Source organism: Nycticebus coucang, chromosome 2 (assembly GCF_027406575.1).
Source record: "Nycticebus coucang isolate mNycCou1 chromosome 2, mNycCou1.pri, whole genome shotgun sequence".
NCBI classification, from domain to species: domain Eukaryota; kingdom Metazoa; phylum Chordata; class Mammalia; order Primates; family Lorisidae; genus Nycticebus; species Nycticebus coucang.
Genome location: NC_069781.1, coordinates 155,877,929 through 155,903,648, shown reverse-complemented (window position 1 = coordinate 155,903,648; position 25,720 = coordinate 155,877,929). Strand labels below are relative to the sequence as shown.

The 25,720-nt window shown below is 42.7% G+C and overlaps 1 protein-coding gene across 1 annotated transcript in view; it reads right to left on the bottom strand.

The window, feature by feature from the left end:
* Positions 1 to 25,720, bottom strand: part of RSPRY1 (ring finger and SPRY domain containing 1) — a 59,630-nt gene that overhangs the window by 3,682 nt on the left and 30,228 nt on the right. Inside the window, exons 7-14 of the mRNA XM_053602456.1 lie at positions 24,625 to 24,691; positions 23,774 to 23,905; positions 22,395 to 22,510; positions 21,347 to 21,490; positions 13,800 to 13,911; positions 10,161 to 10,263; positions 9,663 to 9,815; positions 3,945 to 4,049 (exon numbers count right to left, since the gene is read on the bottom strand). Of these exons, the coding sequence (XP_053458431.1) occupies positions 3,945 to 4,049; positions 9,663 to 9,815; positions 10,161 to 10,263; positions 13,800 to 13,911; positions 21,347 to 21,490; positions 22,395 to 22,510; positions 23,774 to 23,905; positions 24,625 to 24,691 (932 nt within the window). The remainder of the gene's footprint in view (positions 1 to 3,944; positions 4,050 to 9,662; positions 9,816 to 10,160; positions 10,264 to 13,799; positions 13,912 to 21,346; positions 21,491 to 22,394; positions 22,511 to 23,773; positions 23,906 to 24,624; positions 24,692 to 25,720) is intronic.

The following is a 25,720-nucleotide window of genomic DNA, read 5'->3' as shown; positions in this document are numbered from 1 at the left end:
GCTTAAGTGATTCTCTTGCCTCAGCCTCCCGAGTAGCTGGGACTACAGGTGCCCACCACAACGCCCGGCTATTTTTTGGTTGCAGTTTGGCCGGGCCGGGTTTGAAGCCGCCACCCTCGGTATATGGGGCCGGCGCCTTACCGACTGAGCCACAGGCACCGCCCGAATAGATATTAAATTTTAATAAGTGTCTTTTCAGTATTCCTGGAGATAATTACCCTTTTCCCACCCCCGGCCTATTTGTGTAAATTATATATTAATAGATTTCCTACACTGTACCATCTTTGCATTCCAAGATAAACCCTCAGGTTGTACTGTTGGGTTTTGTTTGCTAATATTTTATTTGGGATGTTTTATAGTCATAAGTAAAAAACAGAGCCTTTTTTTTTTTTTTTTTTTTGTAGAGACAGAGTCTTACTTTATCGCCCTCGGTAGAGTGCCGTGGCCTCACACAGCTCACAGCAACCTCCAACTCCTGGGCTTAAGCGATTCAGCCTCCCGAGTAGCTGGGACTACAGGCACCCGCCACAACGCCCGGCTATTTTTTGGTTGCAGTTTGGCTGGGGCCGGGTTTGAACCCGCCACCCTTAGTATATGGGGCCGGCGCCTTACCGACTGAGCCACAGGTGCCGCCCGAGCTTTTTTTTTTTTTTTTGAGACAGAGTCTTAAGCGGTTGACCTGGGTAGAGTGCAGTGGTGTCATAGCTCACAGCAACCTCCAAGTCCTGGGCTTAGGCGATTCTCTTGCCTCAGTCTCCCGAGTAGCTGGGACTACAGGCGCCTGCCACAACGCCTGGCTATTTTTGTTGGTGGTGTAGTTGTCATTGTTGGTTAGCTGGCCCAGGATGGGTTTGAACCCACCAGCCTTGGTGGTGCATGTGGCTGGCGCTGTAACTGCTGTGCTATGGGTGCTGAGCCTTGTAATTCATTTTATGCAGATTTCCTTTCTCTATCCCCATTCTTTTAAAATTGCTGCTGCTCCAAGTTGAACTGAAATTTTTTTTATTAACTTTTTTTTTTTGTAGAGACAGAGTCTCACTTTATTTTTTTTTTTTATTTTTATTTTTTTTTTGGTTTTTGGCTGGGGCTGGGTTTGAACCCAGCACCTCCAGCATATGGGACCGGCGCCCTACCCCTTGAGCCACAGGCGCCGCCCGAGTCTCACTTTATTGCCCTTGGTACAGTGCTGTGGTGTGACACAGCTCACAGCAACCTCCAACTCCTGGGCTTAGGTGATTCTCTTGCCGCAGCCTCCCGAGTAGCTGGGACTATAGGCACCTGCCACAACGCCTGGCTATCTTTTTGTTGCAGTTTGGCCAGGGATGGGTTTGAACCCGCCACTCTATGTATATGGGGCCAGCGCCCTACCCATTGAGCCACAGGCACCGCCCTAAGCTAAATTTTCTTATAATTCTTTTATTTATTTATTTTTGAGACAGAGTCTCACTATGTCAGCCTTGGTAGAGTGTCATGACATCACAGCTCACAGCAACCTCCAACTCTTGGGCTTAAGCAATTCTCTTGCCTCAGCCTCCCAAGTAGGTGGGACTACAGGCACCTGTCACAACGCATGACTATTTTTTGGTTGTAGTTATTGTTTGGCAGGCTTGGGCCAGGTTTGAACCCGCCAGCCTCAGTGTATGTGGCTGGTATCCTAGCCGTTGAGCTACAGGCGCTGAGCCTATAATTCTTTTAATGTCCTCTTCCAAATCTGTTTTGGATATATTATCTACTATGGAGACTATGAAAGGCTTTCCATTTCTGCTGTCATTAATGATCCCTTATTGTATGCACAACCCCAAGGAAGAGACAGAGCTCCAAGATGGCAAAGACCAGATCCTGCTGTTTCAGATCTTAACATTCTTACAGAGGCAAAGGCCAAAAAAAGCATTAAAATATCAAACCTTTAAACTCAGTAACTGCCTATGACTGATAACTAAAACCTCTAAATGTGTTCAAACTGAGAAATTTGGGGCTATAGAATTGACAGGAAGGACTAGTCAAGCAGGTGGCACCATGCCTTTCTATCAGAAGAGAGATTGGTATAGGTAACAGCTGAGATACACTATGTATATGTCCCTTAACAGCCAATTATTATTATTTATTTATTTATTTTTTAGAGATAGAGTCTCACTTTATCACCCTGGGTAGAGTGCTGTGGCATCAAGCTCACAGCAACCTCCAGCTCTGGGGCTTAGGCAATTCTCTTGCCTCAGCCTCCCGAGTAGCTGGGACTACAGGCGCCCGCCAAAACGCCCGGCTATTTTTTGTTGCAGTTTGGCCGGGGCCTGGTTTGAACCCACCACCCTCCGTATATGGGGCTGGCACCCTACTCACTGAGCCACAGGTGCCACCCTTAACAGCCAATTAGAACAACCCATTTCAAAAGACAACAAATGCAGGAGTGCCTGTGGCTCAAAGGAGTAGGGCGCTGCCCCATACACTGGAGGTGGAAGGTTCAAACCCAGCCCTGGCCAAAAACTGCAAAAAAAAAAAAAAAGACAACTAAAGCATAGAGGCAGAAGCAGGGGCCCAAACTGAGTCACTCCTTTTGGGAAGACAAAGTAGGTCCATCTGCTCTGGACCCCATGCAGAACCAGGTGGCTAAAGCTATGCCAAAATGTAAAAGCAAGGCAAGTTATGGAATGTGAATTACAGGGAGCTAGCTCATAATGTCAGCATAGGCTGCACACATACAATCAACACAAGTGGATTGGCCAGGACTGCCATATTGCCCAGTTCTTCTCCCTGTCTACGCTTAGTTGGGTTAGTCTTCTTGGAGATCATCTTAGCCTGTGGATCTTGCTGATGCTTAGACACTCTGTTCTGTAGCATCCAGGCTACAATTTAGTTAGATGGCAATGGAGGCTGCTGCTTTCTCAATGGTTGATTTTTTTTTTTTTTGTAGAGACAGAGTCTCACTTTATGGCCCTTGGTAGAGTACCGTGGCCTCACACAGCTCACAGCAACCTCCAACTCCTGGGCTTAAGCGATTCTCTTGCCTCAGCCTCCCAAGTAGCTGGGACTACAGGCGCCCACCACAACGCCCACCTATTTTTTGGTTGCAGTTTGGCCGGGGCCGGATTTGAACCTGCCACCCTCGGTATATGGGGCCGGCACCTTATCGACTGAGCCACAGGTGCCGCCCTCTCAATGGTTGATTAAAAATAAGAAGTAAATGAGGAAGCTCTAAAACTACAGGAGATTGCCCAAGACACTCATAAATAGCATAAACCTGTTAACTTTTTTTTTTTTTTTGAGACAGAGTCTAAAGCTGTCACCCTCAGAAGAGTGCCGTAGCATCACAGCTCAGGGCAACCTCCAACTCTTGGGTTTAAGTGATTCTCTTGCCTGAGCCTCCCAAGTAGCTGGGATTATAGGTGCCCAACACAACACCAGCTCTTTTTTGTTGTTGTTGTTGTTCTTGTAGTTGTCTCTGTTGTTTAGCAGGCCAGGGCTGGGTTCGAACCCACCAGCCCCAGTATGTGTGGCTGGCGCCATAACCACTGAGCAACGGGCGCTAAGCCAAATCCGTTACATTTTGAGAAGCCAGAATTGTTTTAAAAATATAGTACGGAATAAACAAAATGAAACCAAAACATTGGCCTTCCAAATTAAGTAGCTTCTTCTATTTCAGGCACTTTCTGGAAGACAGCCAGGTACTGCTTGGCAAATTCTAATTCAGTGGTTCTCAACCTTCCTAATGCCACCACCCTTTAATACAGTTCCTCATGTTGTGGTGACCTCCAACCATAAAATTATTTTGGGTGGTGGCATTAGGAAGGTTGAGAACCACTGCTCTAATTCTTTATTCAGCTCACTTTATATACAATAAACCCTGATGAACAGCTATGGGACTAGGAATATGCCAAAAGCAACTCAAGAACAGGTAAAATTCAGCCTAATATGATGTTCAAAAGAGAAAAATAACCAAATACTCTTACCTGTGTCCACATGGCTTCAGTTGTGTGTCTGCCACCTCATCGCAACAAAGGGAGCAGCAGTTTTCTCGGATACTCACTTGCTTCAACAGAGCAAGACGCCTGTGCCTGAGTAGAAAAAGCAGTTTGCAATTCATTTTTTCAACAATTAAGTGGGGCCCATTAGCAACAATGCATATGAAATATTTTGAAAATACTTTGAAAATGTGAGCTGTATTCCTTCAGCTTTGTCAGGAAAGCTTTCATATATGATAACTCATTTCAATCTTACAATGATTTTCTGAAGTAGAGAAAGAAGGAAGCATGGCTACTCCTATTTTACAAAGAAATTAAAGTTTGAGGAAATGATTTGCATAAGATAAATGGAGTAAAAAATCAAATCCAAATCATTTGGGTCTAAGTTCAATGCTTTAATAATTTTTAGGAGGGCCAGGTGAGGTGGCTCACACCTGTAATCCTAGCACTCTAGGAGACTGAGGAGGATAGATTGCTTGAGCTCAGTAGTTCGAGATCAGCCTGAGCAAAAGCAAGACCCCATCTCTACTAAAAATAGAAAAAATAGGTGTTGTGGCACATGCCTGTAGTCCCAGTTATTCGGGAGGCTGAGGCAAGAGAATTCTTTGAACCTATGAGTTTGAGGTTGCTGTGAGCTATGACATCATGGCATTCTACCCAGGATGGCAAAGTGAAACTGTCTCCAAAAAAAAAAAAAAAAAAATTTTACCAGCTAATTTCAACATTTTAAGCCATATATCTCTGAAAATTTTATGAAAAGCAGAAAGGTTGGGCGGCGCCTGTGGCTCAGCGAGTAGGGCGCCGGCCCCACATGCCGAGGGTGGCGGGTTCAAACCCAGCCCCGGTCAAACTGCAACAACAAAAAAAAATAGCCGGGCGTTGTGGCGGGCGCCTGTAGTCCCAGCTACTAGGGAGGCTGAGGCAAGAGAATCGCGGAAGCCCAGGAGTTAGAGGTTGCTGTGAGCCGTGTGACGCCACGGCACTCTACCCGAGGGCGGTACAGTGAGACTCTGTCTCTACAAAAAAAAAAAAAAAAAAAAAAGAAAAGCAGAAAGGTTTTCTCAAGAAAAACGACCTAGAAGTTTTTATAAAATTTCAAGGGGTTTATGACAGTCTATTATAGACTTCCTGCTAATCCAGGCACCTCAGGTTACAACACCTCCATTACACTTTCAATCAGCATGGAATGGAAAAGCAGACAGGCAGAGCAGGTCTGCTGAAGGTACAGCTCTGATGGATGTGCAAAAGAACATGAAACATTCATTCCATTCACCTATGGGCTCACTGTGTGCCAGGCACTGTTCCAAGCCCTGGGGATTCAGCAGTGACTAGAGGACTAAAACGTATCCCTGTGTTCAAAGGGCTTATACTCCAGTGGGGGAAAACAGAAACAAGATAAAATACAATACATAGAACAATTAAATGATGATGAATAATATGAAGAAAAATTAAAACAGGAAGAAGGATGAGGAGTAGTGCATGAGAGGTATGGGGTTATAATTTTATTTTATTTATTTTTTTGAGACAGAGCCTCAAGCTGTCACCCTGGGTAGAGTGCTGTGGCATCACAGCTCACAGTAACCTCCAACTCCTGGGCTTAAGCGATTCTTTTGCCTCAGCCTCCCAAGTAGCTGGGACTACAGGCGCTCGCCCCAACGCCTGGCTATTTTTTGGTTGTAGTTGTCATTGTTGTTTGGCAGGCCCGGGCTGGATTCGAACCCGCCAGCTCAGGTGTATGTGGCTGATGCCTTAGCTGCTTGAGCTACAGGTGCCAAGCAGGGGGGTGGGGGGTTATAATTTTAAATATGGTGGCCAGGGAAGTTATCACTAGGGTGATATTTAAGTAAAGACATGGAGGGAGCGAGGGACTGAACCTTGTGGATCTCTGAAGAGACCTTTCTAGGTAGCAGGAACAGCAAGTGCAAAGGCTAGAATAGGCCCAGTATGTTTCTGGAGCAGCAAGGAGGCCAGGGTGATTGAAGGAGGTTGAGTAAATGGGAGAGGGCAGGAGATAAGGTCAGAAAAGTAATGTGGGGAAAGGACAGGACAAACTGTGCAGGGCCTGGCAGGTCACTGTAAGTAAGGATTTGAAGGCTGTGTTCAATAGACTGAAGCAGGTCAAGATAGGAACACGGAGACCAGTTAGAGTGCAGGACAAAAAATAATCTATGTGGGAAATGGTAGAGGCTTGGACCATGGTGGTAACAATGAGGGTAAAAAGAAGTAGCTAGATTTGGGATATATTCTGAAGGTGCAGCTCACAGGACTTGCTGAGGGATCAGATGTGGGAACAGCAGAAAGTAAGGTGTCAAGGATAGTACAGGATTAACAGGAAAACTGTAAGAATAAAGGGGTTATTATTATTATTTTTTTTTTTTGCAGTTTCTGGCCAGGGCTGGGTTTGAACCTGCCACCTCCAATATATATGGGGCCGGTGCCCTACTCCTTGAGCCACAGACGCTGCCCTGATAAAGGGGCTATTAACAGAAATGAGGGAAGACTGTAGAAGCAGAGGCTATGAGTGGATGACTGGTGTAGCTGAGGTGGGTATATTGTGTGTCACTGTACTATTGTTTTCTTTTGTATGTATTTGAAATTTTCCATGATAAAATGGAAAAAAAAAAAAAGAGTGAATGGAAGGAGAATTAGAGCTAGAGAATATATACAATACAGAACAATTTATAAAATTCCAGGTAATAGTAATGGGGCCATGATTTCCTATTCTGAGGCCAGAAAGGAAAACCATTTCAACAAGTTTTTGAAACATAGGTTGAAAATATTAATGGCACAGAAAAAGGTACTGTGGCTCATGCCTTTAATCCCAGTGCTTTGGGAGGTTGAGGAGGGTTTGAGACCAGCCTGGGCAACATAATGAGACTCTGTCTTTACAAAAACCAAAAATATTAGCTGGGCATGGTGATGCATACTTGTAGTTCTACCTAATGGGGAGGCTAAAGTGGGAGGATTGCTTCAGCCCAGGAGTTGGAGGTTACTGTGAGCTATGATCACATCACTGCACTCTGACTTGGGTAACAGAACAAGACCCTGTCTTTAAAAAATAAAAATTAAGGCCAGGTGCAGTGGCTCACACCTATAATCCTAGCACTCTGGGAGGCCAAGGTGGGTGGACCTCCTGAGCTCAGGAGTTCCAGACCAGCCTAAGCAAGAGCGAGACCCTGTCTCTAAAAATAGCCAGGCAGTATAGTGGGCTCCTATAGTCCCAGCTACTTGGGAGGCTGAGGCAACAGAATCATTTGAGCCCAAGAGTTTGAGGCTGCTGTGAGCTATGATGCCAAGGTACTCTATCGAGGGCAACAAAGTGAGACTCTGTCTCCAAACAAACAAACAAAAAAACTAGCTGGGCATTGTGGCAGGGGCCTGTAGTCCCAGCTACTCAGGAGGCTGAGGCAAGAGGATCACTTGAGCCTAGGAGTTTGAGGTTGCTATGAGCTATGATGCCAGGGTCCTTTACCCAGGGTGATAGAGTGAGACTTTGTCTCAAAAAAAAAAAAATGGTTTCAGGCAAGTTCACATTTAATGCCACAATGTTATTAAGTGTAACTGGAATGTTAAGGAGAGCAAGGTGCCAGCAGAAGGTTGACATTAAGATGGCCACTTAATTAAGCCCCTAACAACTCCTATGTTATTGTCACTTTCAACAAAAACAATGTCTACAGAGTATAGGATCGACCTAGCTTATAATTCCTCTGTTCTTAGTCAAGACAGGATGAACTTTGGGTGCCAAATTTATATATCTAGTCACTAAGACAGCATGTAAGGTGCCATTAAAGGAGACTTTCCAGCAGCTGATGCTGACTGCTATCTAGGTTTCGGCAAGTGTCCCATAGGGCAGTTAGCTAATTGCTATGGCAGTTTTAACTAAGGCCAGTTCCCAGGGGAACTCTTAGATGGCTCAATCATGTTTTTCATGTGAAAAGATAGACTATTTGTGGACCTTATCCAAGAAAAAGACGGGTTAGATAAAAAGTAACAGAGTATGACAGATAAGCAAGAGGAGTCACCTCAGACTTTTACCAAGAGGAGGTTAAAGTTCAGAATCTCTGTCAAGCACCAAGACAAGTTGAATGGAAGTTCTGGGAACAAGTCTCAGATCCCTGAGCTGGGACATATGCAGCCCTTCAGTTCCTGAGCCTTACTGAGGCTTTGCTGTAGCAACAATGGTGCTATGCCTGTAACATTTTCTAGTTCATCTGGTGAAGCACAGTCCAAAGGGCTGCTTGCAGACCTGGTTTTTGAGCCAAAACAGGATTCATTACTTCAGCAGCCTCAAACTCTTGGCCTTAAGCGATTTTCTTGCACCAGAGCCTCCCAAGTAGTACAGGGGCTCACCACAAAGCTCAGCTATTTTTTTTTTTTGTTGTTGTTGTTGCAGTTGTCATTGTTGTTAAGCTGGCCTGGGCCAGGCTTGAAGCTGCCAGCCTCAGTGGATGTGGCTATGGCACCAAGCCAACTTCTAGATATGTTCATGGGCATAACAAACTGAAATGAACTATGCCATGGCCATAATGGTTTCCTTGACTGAGAGACTCTACTACTGACAGACAATACATGGATGGCATTAGTAACAGGAATACTCTTCTTTAGAGAGTCCAGGCAGCTGCTCTGTTAAAAAAATGATAAACTTTGGCTCACATCGTGAAACAAGCTTCAACTTGAAGAAATTACCAGGAAGCAGCTGGAGACTTTTCCCAGCTTAAGGAACAGACTAGATTCATCTAATAAGATAATTAATGCCAATCATAGTTTTTGTTAAATAAGGAGTGAGAATTTTTTTTTTTTTTTGTAGAGACAGAGTCTCACTTTATGGCCCTTGGTAGAGTGCCAAGGCATCACACAGCTCACAGCAACCTCCAACTCCTGGGCTTAAGCGATTCTCTTGCCTCAGCCTCCCGAGTAGCTGGGACTACAGGCGCCCACCACAACGCCCACCTATTTTTTGGTTGCAGTTTGGCCGGGGCCGGGTTTGAACCCGCCGCCCTCGGTATATGGGGCCGGCGCCTTACCGACTGAGCCACAGGTGCTGCCCAGGAGTGAGAAATTTTATCCAAGATGGCATTCACTGTCTTAATGGTTGTGGAACAGTGTTGGCATCATTGCTAAAACCAATAAGAAGTCTGTTTTAATAAATCCAACTATGTTAAAAGATGTATTTGATTTCCTAATATTTAGAAGTTTTACCCTGACATTCAAGTGAGGTTAGTTTGTTTTCTTGGTTATGCATATGTTTTTCTGATTTTTATACCAATGTTATTTAGCTCATTGCTCATTAAAAGAATTTGGAGGGTGGTGCCTGTGGCTCGGAGGAGTAGGGCGCCGGCCCCATATGCCAGAGGTGGCCAGTTCAAAGCCAGCCCTGGCCAAAAAACTGCAAAAAAAAAAAGAATTTGGAAACATTCCTCTTTCTTTCTGGGTTCTGTAACATTTTAAATAACAGTAAGGTTATTATTTGGTAGAGATTCCCTGTGAAACCACCCAAATCTGCTGTGTTTCAGAGACAATGTTAACATTATACTGTTCTGGCTTGAATATATATCTTTTGGGATCTACTTTAATAATTTATATTTCTTAGAAATCATCCATTTTATTCGAGTTTTCAAAATTATTTGTTGAAGTCTATTATAAATTGTTTTAATTTCTCAAGAGATGCACATGGAAGTCTGGAAATAGCCTGGGCAGATTCCTTACCTTGGTAAAATAATTTTTTCTTCAGCTGTTAGGAAGGCATAGTCATTAAAAGTGCTAAATTTCATAGACGGTGGGTATTTGAATGGTTTTGCTCCAAAATTGAATTCACATTGCTGATATGACATGAAACTAGCTGCAGCAAAAAATCCAGATCTACAAATAAAAGTGAATATAGGTCAATAGAATTGATAAAAAAACAAACTGTACACACAGTGTTTTAAATGTAGAATGAAATGTAAATCAAACCCCAGCAGAAAGGAAGGGTGACAGATGCTGCCTACTAACCTTGACAGATTTATAAACCAGAGAGTAGCTTGCACTTGTCTTCCTATATCAAACTTTGGGAAAGTTTTAGGTCTGATCAAATGGGTCCCCAATTACTTGAAATAAATTAATGTCCCATCATAATTGTCTACATAATGGGACAAAGATTTTTTTTCCTAGAGAAAAGTACATTTCATGAATCTATTCAAATTTTGACTGAGAAAAGCTACTTACACAGTAGATGAAAAGACTTGCTTCTCAGGAGGCAGCCGGTTGCCATTTAAAAAGAAGATCATTTGCTTTTCATTCAAGTCTAACAGAAACCCTACTGTGTCTCCTAGAGGATAAAGCAAAACACTGTTGGGATAATAATGGTATGTACCATCAGGATTCTGCTCAACTTCTCAAGTGTTTCAGTAACATTGTATTAAGTTTGCTTCTTCAGTCACCCATGGCCACTTTTCCTGTTTCTTCTGCAACTGATCTCACCCCTACATAGCAATATTTTAATTTACATTTAGAGGAAAATGTTGCCAATTAAACTGACAAGCTATCAATTTTCAGATGCATCCCAATTTCAAAGATGTCAAAATGCGGAAAAAAGTCCATTTTTTTCTCTTTTTTATGACAGAATTTCACTCTGTTGCCCCATTACTAGAGTCAGCTCACAGTAACCTCAAACTCCTGGGTTTAAGGGATCCTTTTGCCTTAGCCTCCTGAGTAGCTGGGACTATAGGTGCCTGCCACAATGCCTAAGTAACATGTGCATTTTGGATTCAAATAAATATGGTACGGTCAAAATCAAGTGCTTATTTGCCTCTCTCTTATTTGTGAGATTTATAACCTCCTAGATAACTACCCCAAAACATTTTTTTTTTTTTTGTAGAGACAGAGTGTCACTTTATGGCCCTTGGTAGAGTGCCGTGGCCTCACACAGCTCATAGCAACCTCCAACTCCTGGGCTTAAGCTATTCTCTTGCCTCAGCCTCCTGAGTAGCTGGGACTACAGGCGCCCGCCACAACGCCCGGCTATTTTTCGGTTGCAGTTTGGCCGGGGCTGGGTTTGAACCCGCCACCCTCGGTATATGGGGCTGGTGCCTTACCGACTGAGCCACAGGCGCCGCCCCCAAAACATTTTTTAATTAAAAAAAAAAAAACCATTCATCTGGCTTGGTGCCCATAGCTCAGTGAGTAGGGCGCTGGTCACATACACTGAGGCTGGTGGGTTTGAGCCTGGCCTGGCCTGCTAAGCAACAATGACAACTGCAACAAAAATATAGCCAGGTGTTGTGGCAGGTGCCTATAGTCCCAGCTACTTGGGAGGCTGGGGCAAGAGAATTGCTTAAGCCCAAGAGTTTGAGGTTGCAGTGAGCTGTGATGCCATGGCACTCTACTGAGGGCGTCATAGTGAGACTCTGTCTGGAAAAAAAAAAAAAAAAAAAAGGTATCCATCTTTACCCATCAAATAAAACAGTTGAGATTTTAGTTTTAGCTTTTTAAAGGTAAACAAATTAAATTACACAGTCATGACAAGAAAAATGGACACTCATACGCTGGTGGAAGAAAATCTAGCAATATATAGCAAAAGCTTTGAAATTCTGTATCCCTTTTACCAGAAAATTTTCACTTTTAATAATTTATCTTGAGTGGCGCCTGTGGCTCAGTCGGTAAGGCGCCGGCCCCATATACTGAGGGTGACGGGTTCAAACCCGGCCCCGGGTTTGAACCTTGCCTCAGCCTCCCAAGTAGCTGGGACTACAGGCGCCCGCCACAATGGCCAGCTATACAATAATAATTTTATTTATTATTATTATTATTATTTTACAATAATAATTTTAAAAGACAAAAATTTTAGTGTTCAACAATGATGCTTTAATTAACATATTATAATAAAACTATAACAGAATATCAAGAAGCAAATAAATACCATTTGATAACATGGAAAGCTGTTCAAGTTATTAAGTATAACAATGACAAAAAATACACACCAAACTTAAGTATTTTTTAAAAATCTCTGGTTGAGAAGAAAGAAGAGAAAAAAAAATTCTCTGGCTGGAGAAATTACAGGGTAGTTTTAGGTTATTCATTTTGCACTTTTTCTGTTTTTGTAATTTTTATAATGAACATTATCACTTCAGTAATCTTTAAAAAAATTCTCATTAAAAAACCTAGAGGCCGGGTGGCGCCTGTGGCTCAGTGAGTAGGGCGCCAGCCCCATATGCCGAGGGTGGTGGGTTCAAACCCAGCCCGGGCCAAACTACAACAAAGAAAATAGCTGGGCGTTGTGGCAGGCGCCTGTAGTCCCAGCTGCTGGGGAGGCTGAAGCAAGAGAATCGCGTAAGCCCAAGAGTTAGAGGTTGCTGTGAGCCATGTGACGCCACAGCACTCTACCCGAGGGCGGTACAGTGAGACTCTGTACAAAAAAACCCAAAAAAACCTAGAGGCCTGGTGCAGTGGCTCATACCTGTAATCCCTGCATCTGGGAGGCCAGGTGGGAGGATCACTTGCCGTCAGGAGACCCGCCTACACAAGAATGAGACACCATCTCTACCAAAACTAGAAAAAAATTGGCCAGGCATTCATGCAGGCACCTATAGTCCTACCTACTAGAGGCTGAGGCAGGAGGATTGCTTGAGCCCAGGAGTTTGAGGTTGTAGTGATTAGCAAAGCTCTGACTATTCTGATCTGGGAAAAGAATGTGTCTTTTATAACTATTAACCTGGTGGCTGGAATTCTAAGCTTTTTAGATGAAGTGAGAACTTTTCGGAATATACCCAGAGAGATGAAGCAAGACTCTGTCCCAAAAACAAATAACAACAACAACAACAAAAAAAAAACTAGAGAATTTTTTATTTTATTTTTATTTTATTGACTTTAGACAGAGTTTCACTATGTCACTGCCGGTGGAGTGCCGTAACATCACAGCTCATCGTAACCTCAAACTCTTGGGCTTAAACGATTCTCTTGCCTCAGCCTCCCGAGCAGCTGGGACTACAGGTGCCCACCACAACACCTGGCTATTTTTTGTTGTAGGAGTCACTGTTGTTTAGCTGGCCTGGCCAGGCTTGAACCCGCCAGCCTTGGTGTATGTTGCTAGCGCCATAATCACTGTGCTACGGTTAGAGTTTTAAAAAACAGGGCCTCTACCTTATGCATGCTCTGTAAGATGAAGTTTTATGTTCCCTCAAGAACCTGCAAGCCAATAAAATGAGTGTACCTGCTTGCCTTTCAGATTTTTACCTATTTCATCAAATGGAGCTGTATCAATGGGGGGTGGGTGTGGGTGGGTACAAATTCCTGTTTCCTTAGCATGCCCAAACATTCAGTTTATATCCATAATGCTGAATTGGGTAGGAAAATGAGAGGGGCTTGCTGGGAGAAAGAGCTGGGCCACATTCCCTCCTTAGCTCTGATGTTGGGAATAAAATCCTTCCAGAGGTTCCATTCCCTATCGTATGACCCTGATTCCTCAGAGCATGGCCAATGAACACTACCTATTCCACAGCCATCTCTACTCTCAAAATGTCTTCATGTTAGTGCATTCCAATTCCAGTGTTCCCAGTACCTCCCTGGCTGCTTTGTTTCAAAATATAGATCCAAACAGGAAATTAGAATTCACAATATCATCTCCCACTAATTGGAGAATTTTATACTCTGAAATGTTTTTGCTATGGGAAGGGCTCCATCAGAGGTGAATTTATCAAGAGAATACTATTCATATTCCTGGCAGTGATACTACAAAGGCTAATACCCTTTTCCACATTTGATCTTTCTCCATTAAGACATTTATTTTAAGCCCCAAAATAATAAATGCCTCATAATAACTAGATGTCTAACCCAGTTGATAAAGTCATGATGGGGAAGAAAGAATACCTTCTTTCCAGCATGGGTGTTGGTGAGGTCTACTTCTGGCGTTGTACCATATTAGCTGCCGGCAGCCATCATATGCACAGGAGTATTCATCATCCCCAATGCCATAGCCTTCCTGGAGAGAGACAAGGACTAGAAGATTAGCAAAACTCAGACTATTCTGACATGAAAAAAGAATATGTCTTTTTTTTTTTTTTTGCAGTTTTTGGCCAGGGCTGGGTTTGAACTCGCCACCTCTGGCATATGGGGCCAGCACCCTACTCCTTTGAGCCACAGGTGCCGCCCAGAATATGTCTTTTATAACCATTAACCTGGTGGCTAAAATTCTAAGCTTTTTAGATAAAGCAAGTGCTAATGGTTTTTGGAAGATAACTAAAATTATGATGTCTGGAGGCCTGATTCCAATAATGACTTCACAAAAATTTTGCCAAGGGCCTCCTTTGTTCCAGGCACTTTCACACTTATTAGTTCATTTAATTCTAACTAACCACCATCAGGCTAGTAGCATTATACTTCATTTTAAGAGGAAACAAAGGCTCAGAGAGGTCATCAGTTTGTCTAAAGACACATTACTAAAAGAAATAGAGCCAGGTTTTGACCTAAATTCTTTCGAGTTCAAGATCAGTACACTTGTACTTCAGTACAAATCCGACCAGGTAAACACCTTTCTTGCATGTAGACTTCAGAACACCCAAATGTTCAGAGATTTCAAAAGTGGAGACAAGAGAAAGATTACAGAAGACTCTCATTTAAAAGCTACTCTAAGATAAGTTCAAATTGAACATTATACATGTCCTTGGCAGTTTCTTCTTTTATTAGTTATTGTCTTTCAATTATTTCACAGAATTGTTAAAAAAGTAGATGAGATTTTTTTTTTTTTTGAGACAGAGTCTGACTTTGTCACCCTCGGTAGAGTGCCATGGTGTCATAACTCCCAGCAACCACAAATTCTTGGGCTCAAGCGATCCTCTTGCTTCAGCCTCCCGAGTAACTGGGACTATTGACACCTGACATAATGCCTCGCTATTTTTAGAGATGGGGGTCTTGCTCTTGCTCAGGCTGGTCTCAAACTCCTGAACTTAGGCGATTCTCCCACCTCAGCCTCCCAGAGTGCTAGGATTATAGGCATGAACCACCATGCCCAGCCCAGTGGATGAGATTTTGAGAAATTATTTTGAGTGCTTATGAATAAATAGAAGACATATAAGAAGAATACAAAGGTAAAACTGCTACTGTTAAAGATCAGTGGTGAAAAGCTTTAGTGGAGAAAGAAATTGAAAACATGGCCTAAGTGCAACTCAGAGCTCAGTTCTGCTTGGCCTGCTTATCTATGGGGTAAACAATGCCCTGAGCACAAAGACTGAGAAAAGAGTTCCGACAAACTCAACTATAATGTATTTAATTCTTGAGCTACAATATACTGAATTTAGATAATGTTGTCCAAAGTAACTCTTCTGAAATAGTTGTTGATACGCACTATTCAGACTATTCAAGAATTAAATGAACTTGCATCTATTGCCTTAGGTATTCACCAGTCTAGAAAGACTGCCTTGCTATTCTTTTCAAAGGCTGAATAAATCAGTAAGTAAAAAACACTAAAATTTGGGTGTTGGGGCATAGGCAAAAGGCAAGAATTCTTTCCTGCCTTCAATTTCCAGTGTCCTAGGTAGTCCTTGACAGACACTTGAAAGATATTCCTAGAAGATTCCTAGCCACCAAGAGCTTGTAAGGATCAACCTCATTACTTGTTCTTTATTATGCAATGTCTTTGATGCCTAGATGAATTCCACAACAGAGTGGCAGTGTGGGACAAATTGGGAACTCTAATAACCACAGACCAAATTCACTGATCTAAGGAGCAAGTGCCTCTGCCTAGCAGAGATGCACTTAAAAACAAATCCCTTTGAGCTTACATTTCAGAAAGCAACCTAGATGTACCATACCTTCTCTCAGCTCAAAAACATTCCCAGTTATAATTAACTTTCATTTCCTTTGGCTAAGACAGATAATTGAAAGAACAGGGTGGTTAGCTTGGTATTTGAAGTGATTATTTTGAATTGCCTATTTTCTGGTCGTGTATATATTTTAGCAAAGGAAACACTGCTAAAAACAAAAGAAAGTTTATATCCATAGCTATTATTCGGGGAATATTTTGAGTCTCTTCCCCATGGTGTATAGCACTCCAACCTCTTCCTGTCCTGCTTCCGCTCTGGAAGTGCAGGGGTAAGATATGATCCAGGTTTGGTCATCTGGACCCTCCCAACAGATGCTCACTCAGTAAGGTGAAAATGACCCCACACAGAGGAATGGTCAGGACTGAATTATGGTAGCAGTGCTGGCTGTGTCCTGGTTAGATCATTCTCCTAAAACAGTGGCTGTTGCACTTCCTGTCTTGCAGCCCATTATCAGTTTGGGCCCCTCACCATTCCCCAAACAGACTTCCAAGTCATTCCTTTTCTCTTTGAGATAACCAGAATCATTTCTCCAACACTAGATGCTTCACAGGGGAAGAACTACCCTGACTAGGGCTTGAAATCTTCTTTATCAGCTGGAGGCTGGGTGGCTTTGGGAAAGTTCCTTAATTTCTCTGACCCTTATTTTCCTTATCTTTAAATGGGAGAATAAATAATACCTTTCCAAACTCAAAGAGACTAGAGACAAATATGCGAAAGACCTGTCACATGACAGATAACTTGCAAAAAGGCCAAAGCTATTTTACTGTTTTTTTATTTTTTGTGAGACAGAGTCTCACTCTGTTACCCTGGATAGAGTGCCGTGTCATCAAAGCTCATAGCAACTTCAAACTCTTGGGCTGAAGGGATCCTCCTGCTTCAGTCTCCTCAGTAGCTGGGACTACAGCCCTGCCATAATGCTAGGCTAATTTTTTTCTACTTTTAGTAGAGACAGGATATTGCTTTTGCTTAGACTGGTCTCGAACTCCAAGCTCAAGGGATCCTCTTGCCCTGGCCTCCTAGAGTGGTAGAATTACAGGCTACTGTGCCCAGCTGGCAAAAGCTGTTTTAGGTAAGTCAAAGTATATCCTTAGAGACTTGCTTCTCCTAAACCTCCACAACAATATAAAACACAAGACAAATTATTCTGTAGGTGACCTGCACAAGAACTATCCTTAAGCTTCTCATTCTTTTTTTTTTTTTTCTTTTTTTTGAGACAGAGTCTCCCTTTGTCACCCTGGGTAGAGTGCTGTGGTATCATAGATCATAGCAACCTCAAATTCTTGGGCTTAAGTGATCCTCTTGCCTTGGCCTCCCAAGTAGCTGGGACTACAGAAGCCCGCCACAAGGTCCGGATATTTCTAGTGATGGAGTCTCTGTTCTTGCTTAGGATGGCAGAAGCTTCTCATTTTAATAACTTAATCTCTGAGTCCAACACTTTGATCATCCTTTCATAACTGAAACCTAAACAGTAAGAATTAAAATAAGGGGCATTGGCTTGGTACCCATAGCACAGTGGTTACAGTGTCAGCCTCATACACTGAGGGTGGTGGGTTTGAACCCATCCCCGGCCAGCTAAACACCTGCAACAAAAAAAATAGCTGGGTGTTGTGGTGGGTGCCTGTAGTCCCAAGCTACTCAGGAGGCTGAGGCAAGAGAATCACTAAAGCCGAGGAGTTTGAGGTTGCTATGAGCTGTGACACCACAGCACTCTGTGGTGTCACATAGGGCAACATAGTAGACTCTGTCTTTAAAAAAAAAAAAAAAGAGGCATTATGGAGAGACTTCAAATCTTCTGAAACTGGGTGTATCTTACGAATACTTATTCTACAAAACCACACCTTGTTGAACAGGCAAAAAGGTTCAGAATCAGCAGAACAATGTCCATTTAAAGCAATGTTGTTAAGTATGGCAACATCATTAAAACCCTATATTAAGGCTCGGCGCCTATACCTAAGCAGCTAGGGTGCCAGCCACATACACAAAGACTGGGGGGTTCGAACCCAGACCGGGTCTGCCGAACAACAACGACAACAACAACAACACAAAAAAAACTATATTAGACTTCATCAATTTCTAACAAGGAGACAGGGAATCCACTAGTACTTAGATCAGAGAAAAATGTTTGTTTTTAGACAAGACCAACAGTCTTCAAGTAATTTGGAGAGTAAGAAAGATTTTAAGCCACTTTTTTTTTTTTTTTTGTAGAGACAGAGTCTTACTTTATGGCCCTCGGTAGAGTGCCATGGCATCACACAGCTCACAGCAACCTCCAACTCCTGGGCTTAAGCGATTCTCTTGCCTCAGCCTCCCAAGGAGCTGGGACTACAGGCGCCCGCCACAACGCCCAGCTATTTTTTGGTTGCAGTTCAGCCGGGGCCGGGTTTGAACCCACCACCCTCGGTATATGGGGCCGGCGCCTTACCAACTGAGCCACAGGCACCGCCCAGATTTTAAGCCTCTTAACTTCAGGAGCCAAAGGTCTGCAACTACATGGAAGACATTACAGTTTCATGTTGCAGATGAAATGATTCCGCTTCACTGGCCTTTTCCTCCACTTGTCTCTATCCAGCCTAGCAACTTTAGTGAAGTGCTGTGAAAATAGCCTTGTTGAAAGGTTCATTTTAAAACTGTGCTCATAAGCATGGTATGGTGGCACATGCCTATAGTCCCAGTGACTTGGGAGGCTGAGACAAGAAGATTGCTTGAACCCAGGAGTTTGAAACCAGCCTAGAGAATATTGCAATACTCTGTCTCAAAACAACAACAAAAAACTATGCTTATGACAGGCATAAACATAGTGTGATCACTATTTTTTTTTTTAAGAGACAGTCTCACTATGTCACCCTCAGTAGAGTGCTCTGCCGTCACAGCAACCTCCAGCTCTTGGGCTTAGGTGATTCTCTTGCCTCAGCCTCCTGAGCAGCTGAGATTGTGACCACCACAATGCCTGGCTATTTTTCTTTTGTTGTTGTTGTTGCAGTTTGGCTGGGGCCAGGTTTGAACCTGCCACCCTTGGTATATGGGGCCGGTGCCCTACTCATGAGCCATAGGTGCAGCCCGTGTGATCACTTTTGAAACCTAGGACTTTACATATTGGATGTAAAGTTCATAGCAACCTCAAACTCTTAGGCTCAAGTGATTCTCTTGCCTTAGCTTTCCAAGTAGCTGGAACTATAAGCATCCGCCACAATGCCAAGCTATTTTTGGAGACAAAATCTTTTTTTTTGCAGTTTTTGGCTAGGCTGGGTTTGGAGCCGGCGCCATACCCCCCTGAGCCACAGGCGCTGCCCGAGACGAAGTCTTGCTCTTGTTTAAGCTGGTCTCAAACCTGTGAGCTCAGGCCATCCACCCGCCTCCCAGATTGCTAGGTTTATAGGCATGAGCCAATGCGCTTGGTCTTGGATGAGGTACTATTATTTAGATTAACAAAATAATCCAAGGAACTTCTCCAAAATCAAATGGTAAAAAAAAAAGAAAAAAAAAAATCACATGAATACAAAATACCACTGAACAAAAGTGAATTAATTCCAAACAGCTTATGATTTGACCAACAGAAGAAAGCCAATTGCGCTGGGTGTTAGAAGGGTATAAAGGCGGCGCCTGTGGCTCAGTGAGTAGGGGGCTGGCCCCATATGCTGAGGGTGGCAGGTTCAAACACAGCCCTGGCCAAACTGCAACAAAAAAATAGCCGGGCGTTGTGGTGGGCGCCTGTAGTCCCAGCTGCTCGGGAGGCTGAGGCAAGAGAATCACGGAAGCCCAAGAGTTAGAGGTTGCTGTGAGCCATGTGACGCCACGGCACTCTACCCCAGGGAGGTACAGTGAGACTCTGTCTCTACAAAAAAAAAAAAAAAAAAAAGAAGGGTATAAAATGGCGAGAAATCATGTATCTGTAGGAAAGGGAGGAATTCCAACTTCTCTTGCCACTCAGGTAGTGGTACCCAATCCTGCTTACTGTAAGATTTAATTTCCCCTTTTACGTTATAGTTTTCTTTCTTTTTTTTTTTTTAGAGACAGAGTCTCACTTTGTCGCCCTTGGTAGAGTACTGTGCTGTCACAGCTCACAGCAACCTCCAGCTCTTGGGCTCAGGCGATTCTCTTCCCTCAGCCTCCTGAGTAGATGGGACTACAGGTGCCCGCCACAATGCCCGGCTATTTTTTGTTGTAGTTTGGCCGGGGCCGGGTTTGAACCTGCCACCCTTGGTATATGGGGTCGGCACCCTACTCACTGAGCCACAGGTGCCACCCTATGTTATAGTTTTCTATAACCAAGATAAATAATTTTTTTTTGTTTTTCTGTTTCTTTTTATTTATTTTTATTATTAAATCATAGCTGTGTACATTAATGTGATCATGGGGCACCATACACTGGTTTTTTTTTTTTTTTTTTTCTTTTGTAGAGACAGAGTCTCACTTTATGGCCCTCGGTAGAGTGCAGTGGCCTCACACGGGTCACAGCAACCTCCAACTCCTGGGCTTAAGCGATTCTCTTGCCTCAGCCTCCTGAGTAGCTGGGACCACAGGCGCCCACCACAACGCCCGGCTATTTTCTTTTTTGGTTGCAGTTCAGCCGGGGCCGGGTTCGAACCCGCCACCCTCGGTATATGGGGCCGGCGCCTTACTGACTGAGCCACAGGCGCCGCCCACCATACACTGGTTTTATAGACCATTTGACATATTTGTTTTTCTGTTTCTTTAGGTAGGATTTTGTTCTGTTGCCCAGGCTACACAGCAGAGGTGTCATCACAGTTCACTACAACCTCCAATATCTGGGCTCAAGTGATTCTCCTGCCTCAGCCTCTTGTGTAGCTGGGTCTACAAGCATACACTACCATGCTCAGTTAATTTTTCTATTTTTTGCCAAAATAGGCTCTTGCTCTTTCTTAGGCTGGTCTTGAACTCCTGGCCTCAAGTGATCCTCCCATTTTGGTTTTTCTTTTTTGTAGAGACAGAGTTTCACTTTATTGCCCTCGGTAGAGTGCTGTGGCATCACACAGCTCACAGCAACCTCCAACTCCTGGGCTTAGGCGATTCTCCTGCCTTAGCCTCCCGAGTAGCTGGGACTACAGGCCATCTTGGTTTTTCTAAGTGCCACGATTATAGGCATGAGCCACCAGTGCCCAGCCTAAATACTAAATATTGAAAACAAATATGCCAACTGATTATAAGGTCAAGTGAAAGAAGTTAAGTCAAAAAGAAAAAAAAAGTCAACACTTAGTATTTTTTGAAAGGAAGAAAATTCCTACAAAGTTATTAAAACTCATCGTAATAGTTCGAACTGAGCCAAAAATGTAGCTGGGGTTGAAGTAGAGCCTGCAGAGACAAAGGACTCACCTAACTTCTAAGTGGAAAACTAGTGTGGATGTAAAACTCAAGGAAAAAAAAAAGGCTGAGGGGTAATTTCACGTGTGTTATCCTATTTTCTCAGTTTAGCAAGCCAGGGATCTAGTACCATGTAGTTTAGCCTACAAAAAGATTACTGAGCAAATCTATTTGAAAAATAAGTATACCTATGTTATCGTCCATCAGGGAAAAACTCCCCCAAATCAAAACCAAACTGTAGCTGCCCCTATCTGCAGAGTTGTTCAGATTACTCACATGATTGAGAAATTTGCTGTCTCGAGTGGCCCAGCCAATCTGCATGACACCAGAAGTGACCACTGTTACTTCATAGTACCACACACCGGCATCCACACAGAAGGTACAACGCACGCTTTCAAAAGAGGAGGCATCACAGCGAGCCTGGCAAAACCAAAGAGCACAGTAACATACCATCAGTACCTGAAACACCAAAGGTAACTCACTACTGGGAAGGCTGAGTATATTTCTCCTTACTTAAGCTGGTTGACTATTGTTTCCTCCTTTGTCCTTCCTCAGTGACAAAAAGTATGAAACTAAATGAAGTACACTCTATGACTATTTTAGTCTTATTTCCAGGGAGTTCTAAGAGGGTTGGCGTCAAGCTTAGAAGGCCTCAAAGATGGCTGCAGTAAGAATTAGTAAAGGCTACTGGCTTCATTTTTAAGTACTTAAAATACTTTGCTTTCATATTAGAGCCTTCTACAAATGTATTAACATTGTTTCCCTTGATGGAGAGGACAAGGGCATAAGACAAGGTACCTCAATGTAATCTGAAGCAAAAAACTATGTGTACAGCACTTGGCAATACACAGGACCAAAGAACTACTTGTAGTCATTCTTCAAATAGTCCTTTAACCCTGACATGTCTAGTCCCTTATGTGACCTTATCCACAAAATCAGCAACATTTCTTACAAACAGGGAGAAAAGGAAGCACCAAACCTAACACAATTGGTATGCAAGGATTCAGAAAAGGAAGGGCCTCTTTCTGAAGGTCTTTGTATGTTTAGCTAAATAAAATGGCAGAGATTAAAAACAGACTTATTTAAACCAGTGAGTAAAAATAGTATAATGTTTACAATAGCTGTTGTACCATGTGGAATACAAAAGAGCAGATAAGTCTCCAAATACTCCCTTTCCCATCACTTCTACCTCTAACCAGTCCTCATGTAAGAAATAAACTTCTACCTATTCTGGAAGGCATTGCTTTTGTTCAGAAGTAGGGTATGAAAATGAGATCAAATGATTCCTTTCCCCAACCTCCGGGGTCCACGTGTGGAAGCTTACCTCCAAGCCGTGAGGCGAAATCTTTAGGTACTCGCTGACATCATTGCTATTGAGCATGGCCGTAATGCCATTCAAGTCCACTTTCTCATATGTCAGCTGTCTACCTTCTTTTAAAACTGCAAAAGAAAATGTGGTCATGTTTCCAAGGCAGGCTGCTAGAGAAAACATCAAAAGCTAGAATCATCTCTGGCTGCCATCCTAGCCAAGGAGGGGAGGTGCTTGTAAATGGCAGAACAGGTGGGGAGACTTAAAAACTTAGCTTTGCTGCTGTGCGGCCATCTGAGACTAATTAAGCAAATGCTAGGAGAGGCAGCACCGCCGGCTTTATGCTTCCTTTCCTTATAGATACTGTTTTGCATGAAACATAATCCAAACTGCACTCTTTCAGAATTAGTCTTTAACAGGCACTTCACTGGCTGTGCACTGAGCCCCCTATACTGGGGTAGGAGTCAGAGGTTACATGTCCAACTGTGTTTTAAAACAGTTGCCAAATATGGAAAAAGGAGTGAGGATATAGCAGTACAGGTTGAGCACCCATAATCTGAAATTTGAAATCCAAAATGCTCCAAAATCTGGTATTGAGTGCTGACATGATGCTCAAAGGAAATGTTCAACCTGATAAATGCAAATATTCCAAAATCTGAAAAAAATTCAAAATCCAAAACATTTCTAGTCCCAAGCATTTGGAGGAGAAAAAGAGAAAAGTCAGGAACTCCCATGGTATAGTAACACAGTTTGGGTTTTGACAAGCAAAGTTGGGATAGGGAGAAGAGAAAACAAAGGGAATTCAAAGTGAGAAAAATAGGTCCAGAAATAGAAATCATTTGGACCTGTTTATAAGATACTGAGGAGAGGCTTGGTGCCTGTAGCTCAGCAGCTAGGGTGCCAGCCACATACACGGGGCCTGGTAGGTTCAAAGCTGGCCCGAGCCTGCCTGACAACAATGACAACCAAAAAAAAAAAAAAAAAGCCAGGTGTTGTAGCGGGTGCCTGTAGTCCCAGCTACTTGGGAGGCGGAGGCAAGGGATTCTCTTAAACTCAAGAGTTTGAGGTTGCTGTGAGCTGTGACACCAGAGCACTCTACCAAGGGTGACATAGTGAGACTCTCTCAAAAAAAAAACAAAAAATAAAATAAAATAAAAAAGATACTGAGGAGATAATTTGTATAGGAAAGAGCGGTATCAGTAAAGGTTTTGAACAGGAGAAGAATTCCAACTAATTCTCATCTGTAAGGTCTCTAGGATACTTTTTTTAATAGAATACATCCAACCTACCAGTAGAGATATTATAAGGACTTATGCTTATTATTACAAAAGATCAATAAGATAGGCTTTAGGAAATAGAAACAGACATTTTAATAAAGAACAACTCCCACTTACAGAGATTATCTAAGCTCCATTGGGCACAGAAACCAACTTGACGTTTCAGATAATCAGGATCATCAGCCCAGGACTCCAATGTGACAAGCCGGTCACTAATACTGGATTCAGATATAGTCAATTTATTTTCACCTGTTTGGAAAGATGTAATCCTTGAATTAACAATGAAAGAGTATGATGATTTGCTGGGCACATCAGTGGTAGGAAGGAGTGAGAAGAAGGAATTAGAGAAATTAAAGACTAGAATGGACTTCCATTAAAGGTTCTAGGGATGAGAAAGCTTTGACTATTTTCTCAAAAGTAACTATTTCATCACTAAATTTTTAGCCATAAACAGTGAGAAACTAGCCAGGCATGGTGGCTTACACCTGTAATCCTAGCACTCTGGAACACCAACAAGGGAGGACTGCTTGAGGCCAAGAGTTCTAGACTAGCCTGAGCAAGAACCAGACCCCATTTCTACAAAATATAGAAAGATTTGTAGGGCATGGTGGTATACATCTGTAGTCCTAGCTACATGGGAGGTTAAAACAGGAAGATCATTTGAGCCCAGGAGTTTGAGGTTGCAGAGGTCTACAATGACACCACTGAACTAGGGTCCAAGTGACAGAGCAAGACCCTGTCTCAAAAAAAAATTTTTTAAAAAGTGAGTGATTATGGTTACCAAGTTTAGATTCTTAGGGGAGAGAATCCTGCCTTTGTCCCTGTCACACTTTACTGGCCTTAAATTATCTACCCAGGCAAAAATAGAGTGTATGCCTGTCTGATGGGGTTCAAAGTGTAGACTCGTAACTAAGAAAAACAAGATTTTTAACAACCAATACATTAGTGCAAGAAGTCACTATACCTACTTGTCTGTGCAAACTTTTCCAGCGCGATAAGTGCAAAAAGCATGACTGTGGGATGGGACTGTAACTTCTGAAAGACAATAAAAGATAAAAAAAAAAAATCATTCCCCTGCAGAGGAGGCAAGTTATCAATTTCATTTTCTTGTCCAATATGTGCTAGATTTTTTTGGAGCATAAGGAAAGTTTTATTCATCAAGTCTCAGTTATTGATTCGGCTAATAATGTTAGTAATGTGGAACTAAGAAGGTCTCTTACTCTTGTATTTTTTTTTGAAGTCACAAGGTTAATTTATAGATCTGGAAATTCCAGAAGTATCTTGTAACTACACTATGTTATTTTACTCAATAACATTTACATCGGGGTTTTGGTACAGAATAATAGTGATTCTTACATTCATTTAAGCAAGCCAAACAAACCTAGAACTGTAAGCTAAAAATGACCTTTGATTCAGAATTCTAAAAAAGATGATTCATCACTACCAAGCTCCAAAGTGATAAATAATGAAATTAGCAATTAATGGCTTAGTTTTTAACCTGTTCCCTGAAAGGAATTCTACAAGTGCTGATGGCAGATAGGAGGGAGCAGCAAGTGAGCTCTTTTAGTTACATTTAAGTTCTTATCACATGAGTTCTCATTTAAGGAAAGGGCCCTTTGTCTAACATCGTCTTCTCACAGCCATGCCTTCCCATAGCTGTGTCAGGAGCCTCCAGAGGAGCTCTTGAACGTCAGATGAGATTCCCACTCACTGTCCCGGTGTCCACCTAAGTTCTGCAAAGATCATATAAACCACTTCTCTCCCCTGCTACAAGCCTATTCAACATCCTATTCCTTCCTATATCCATTCTCAATCCCTTCTGCGCCTGGTTTTTCAGGCCTTGAACCCTCTCCACCTGGCTAATTACTGTGGTCCTCTTATCAAAGAAAACTGACTGTCTTCTCTGATCAGACAATTCTGTCTCTGTTCGTTTTGCCCTTGATAACATTCTGTCATCAAATAGAGGCTGGTTGTCTAGTCTGAGTAGTTTTGTTCCCTGAACTAACCAGTACACTTAATGAAGGCAAAGGATGGTCATACTACTTCTATATTCCCACAGTACTC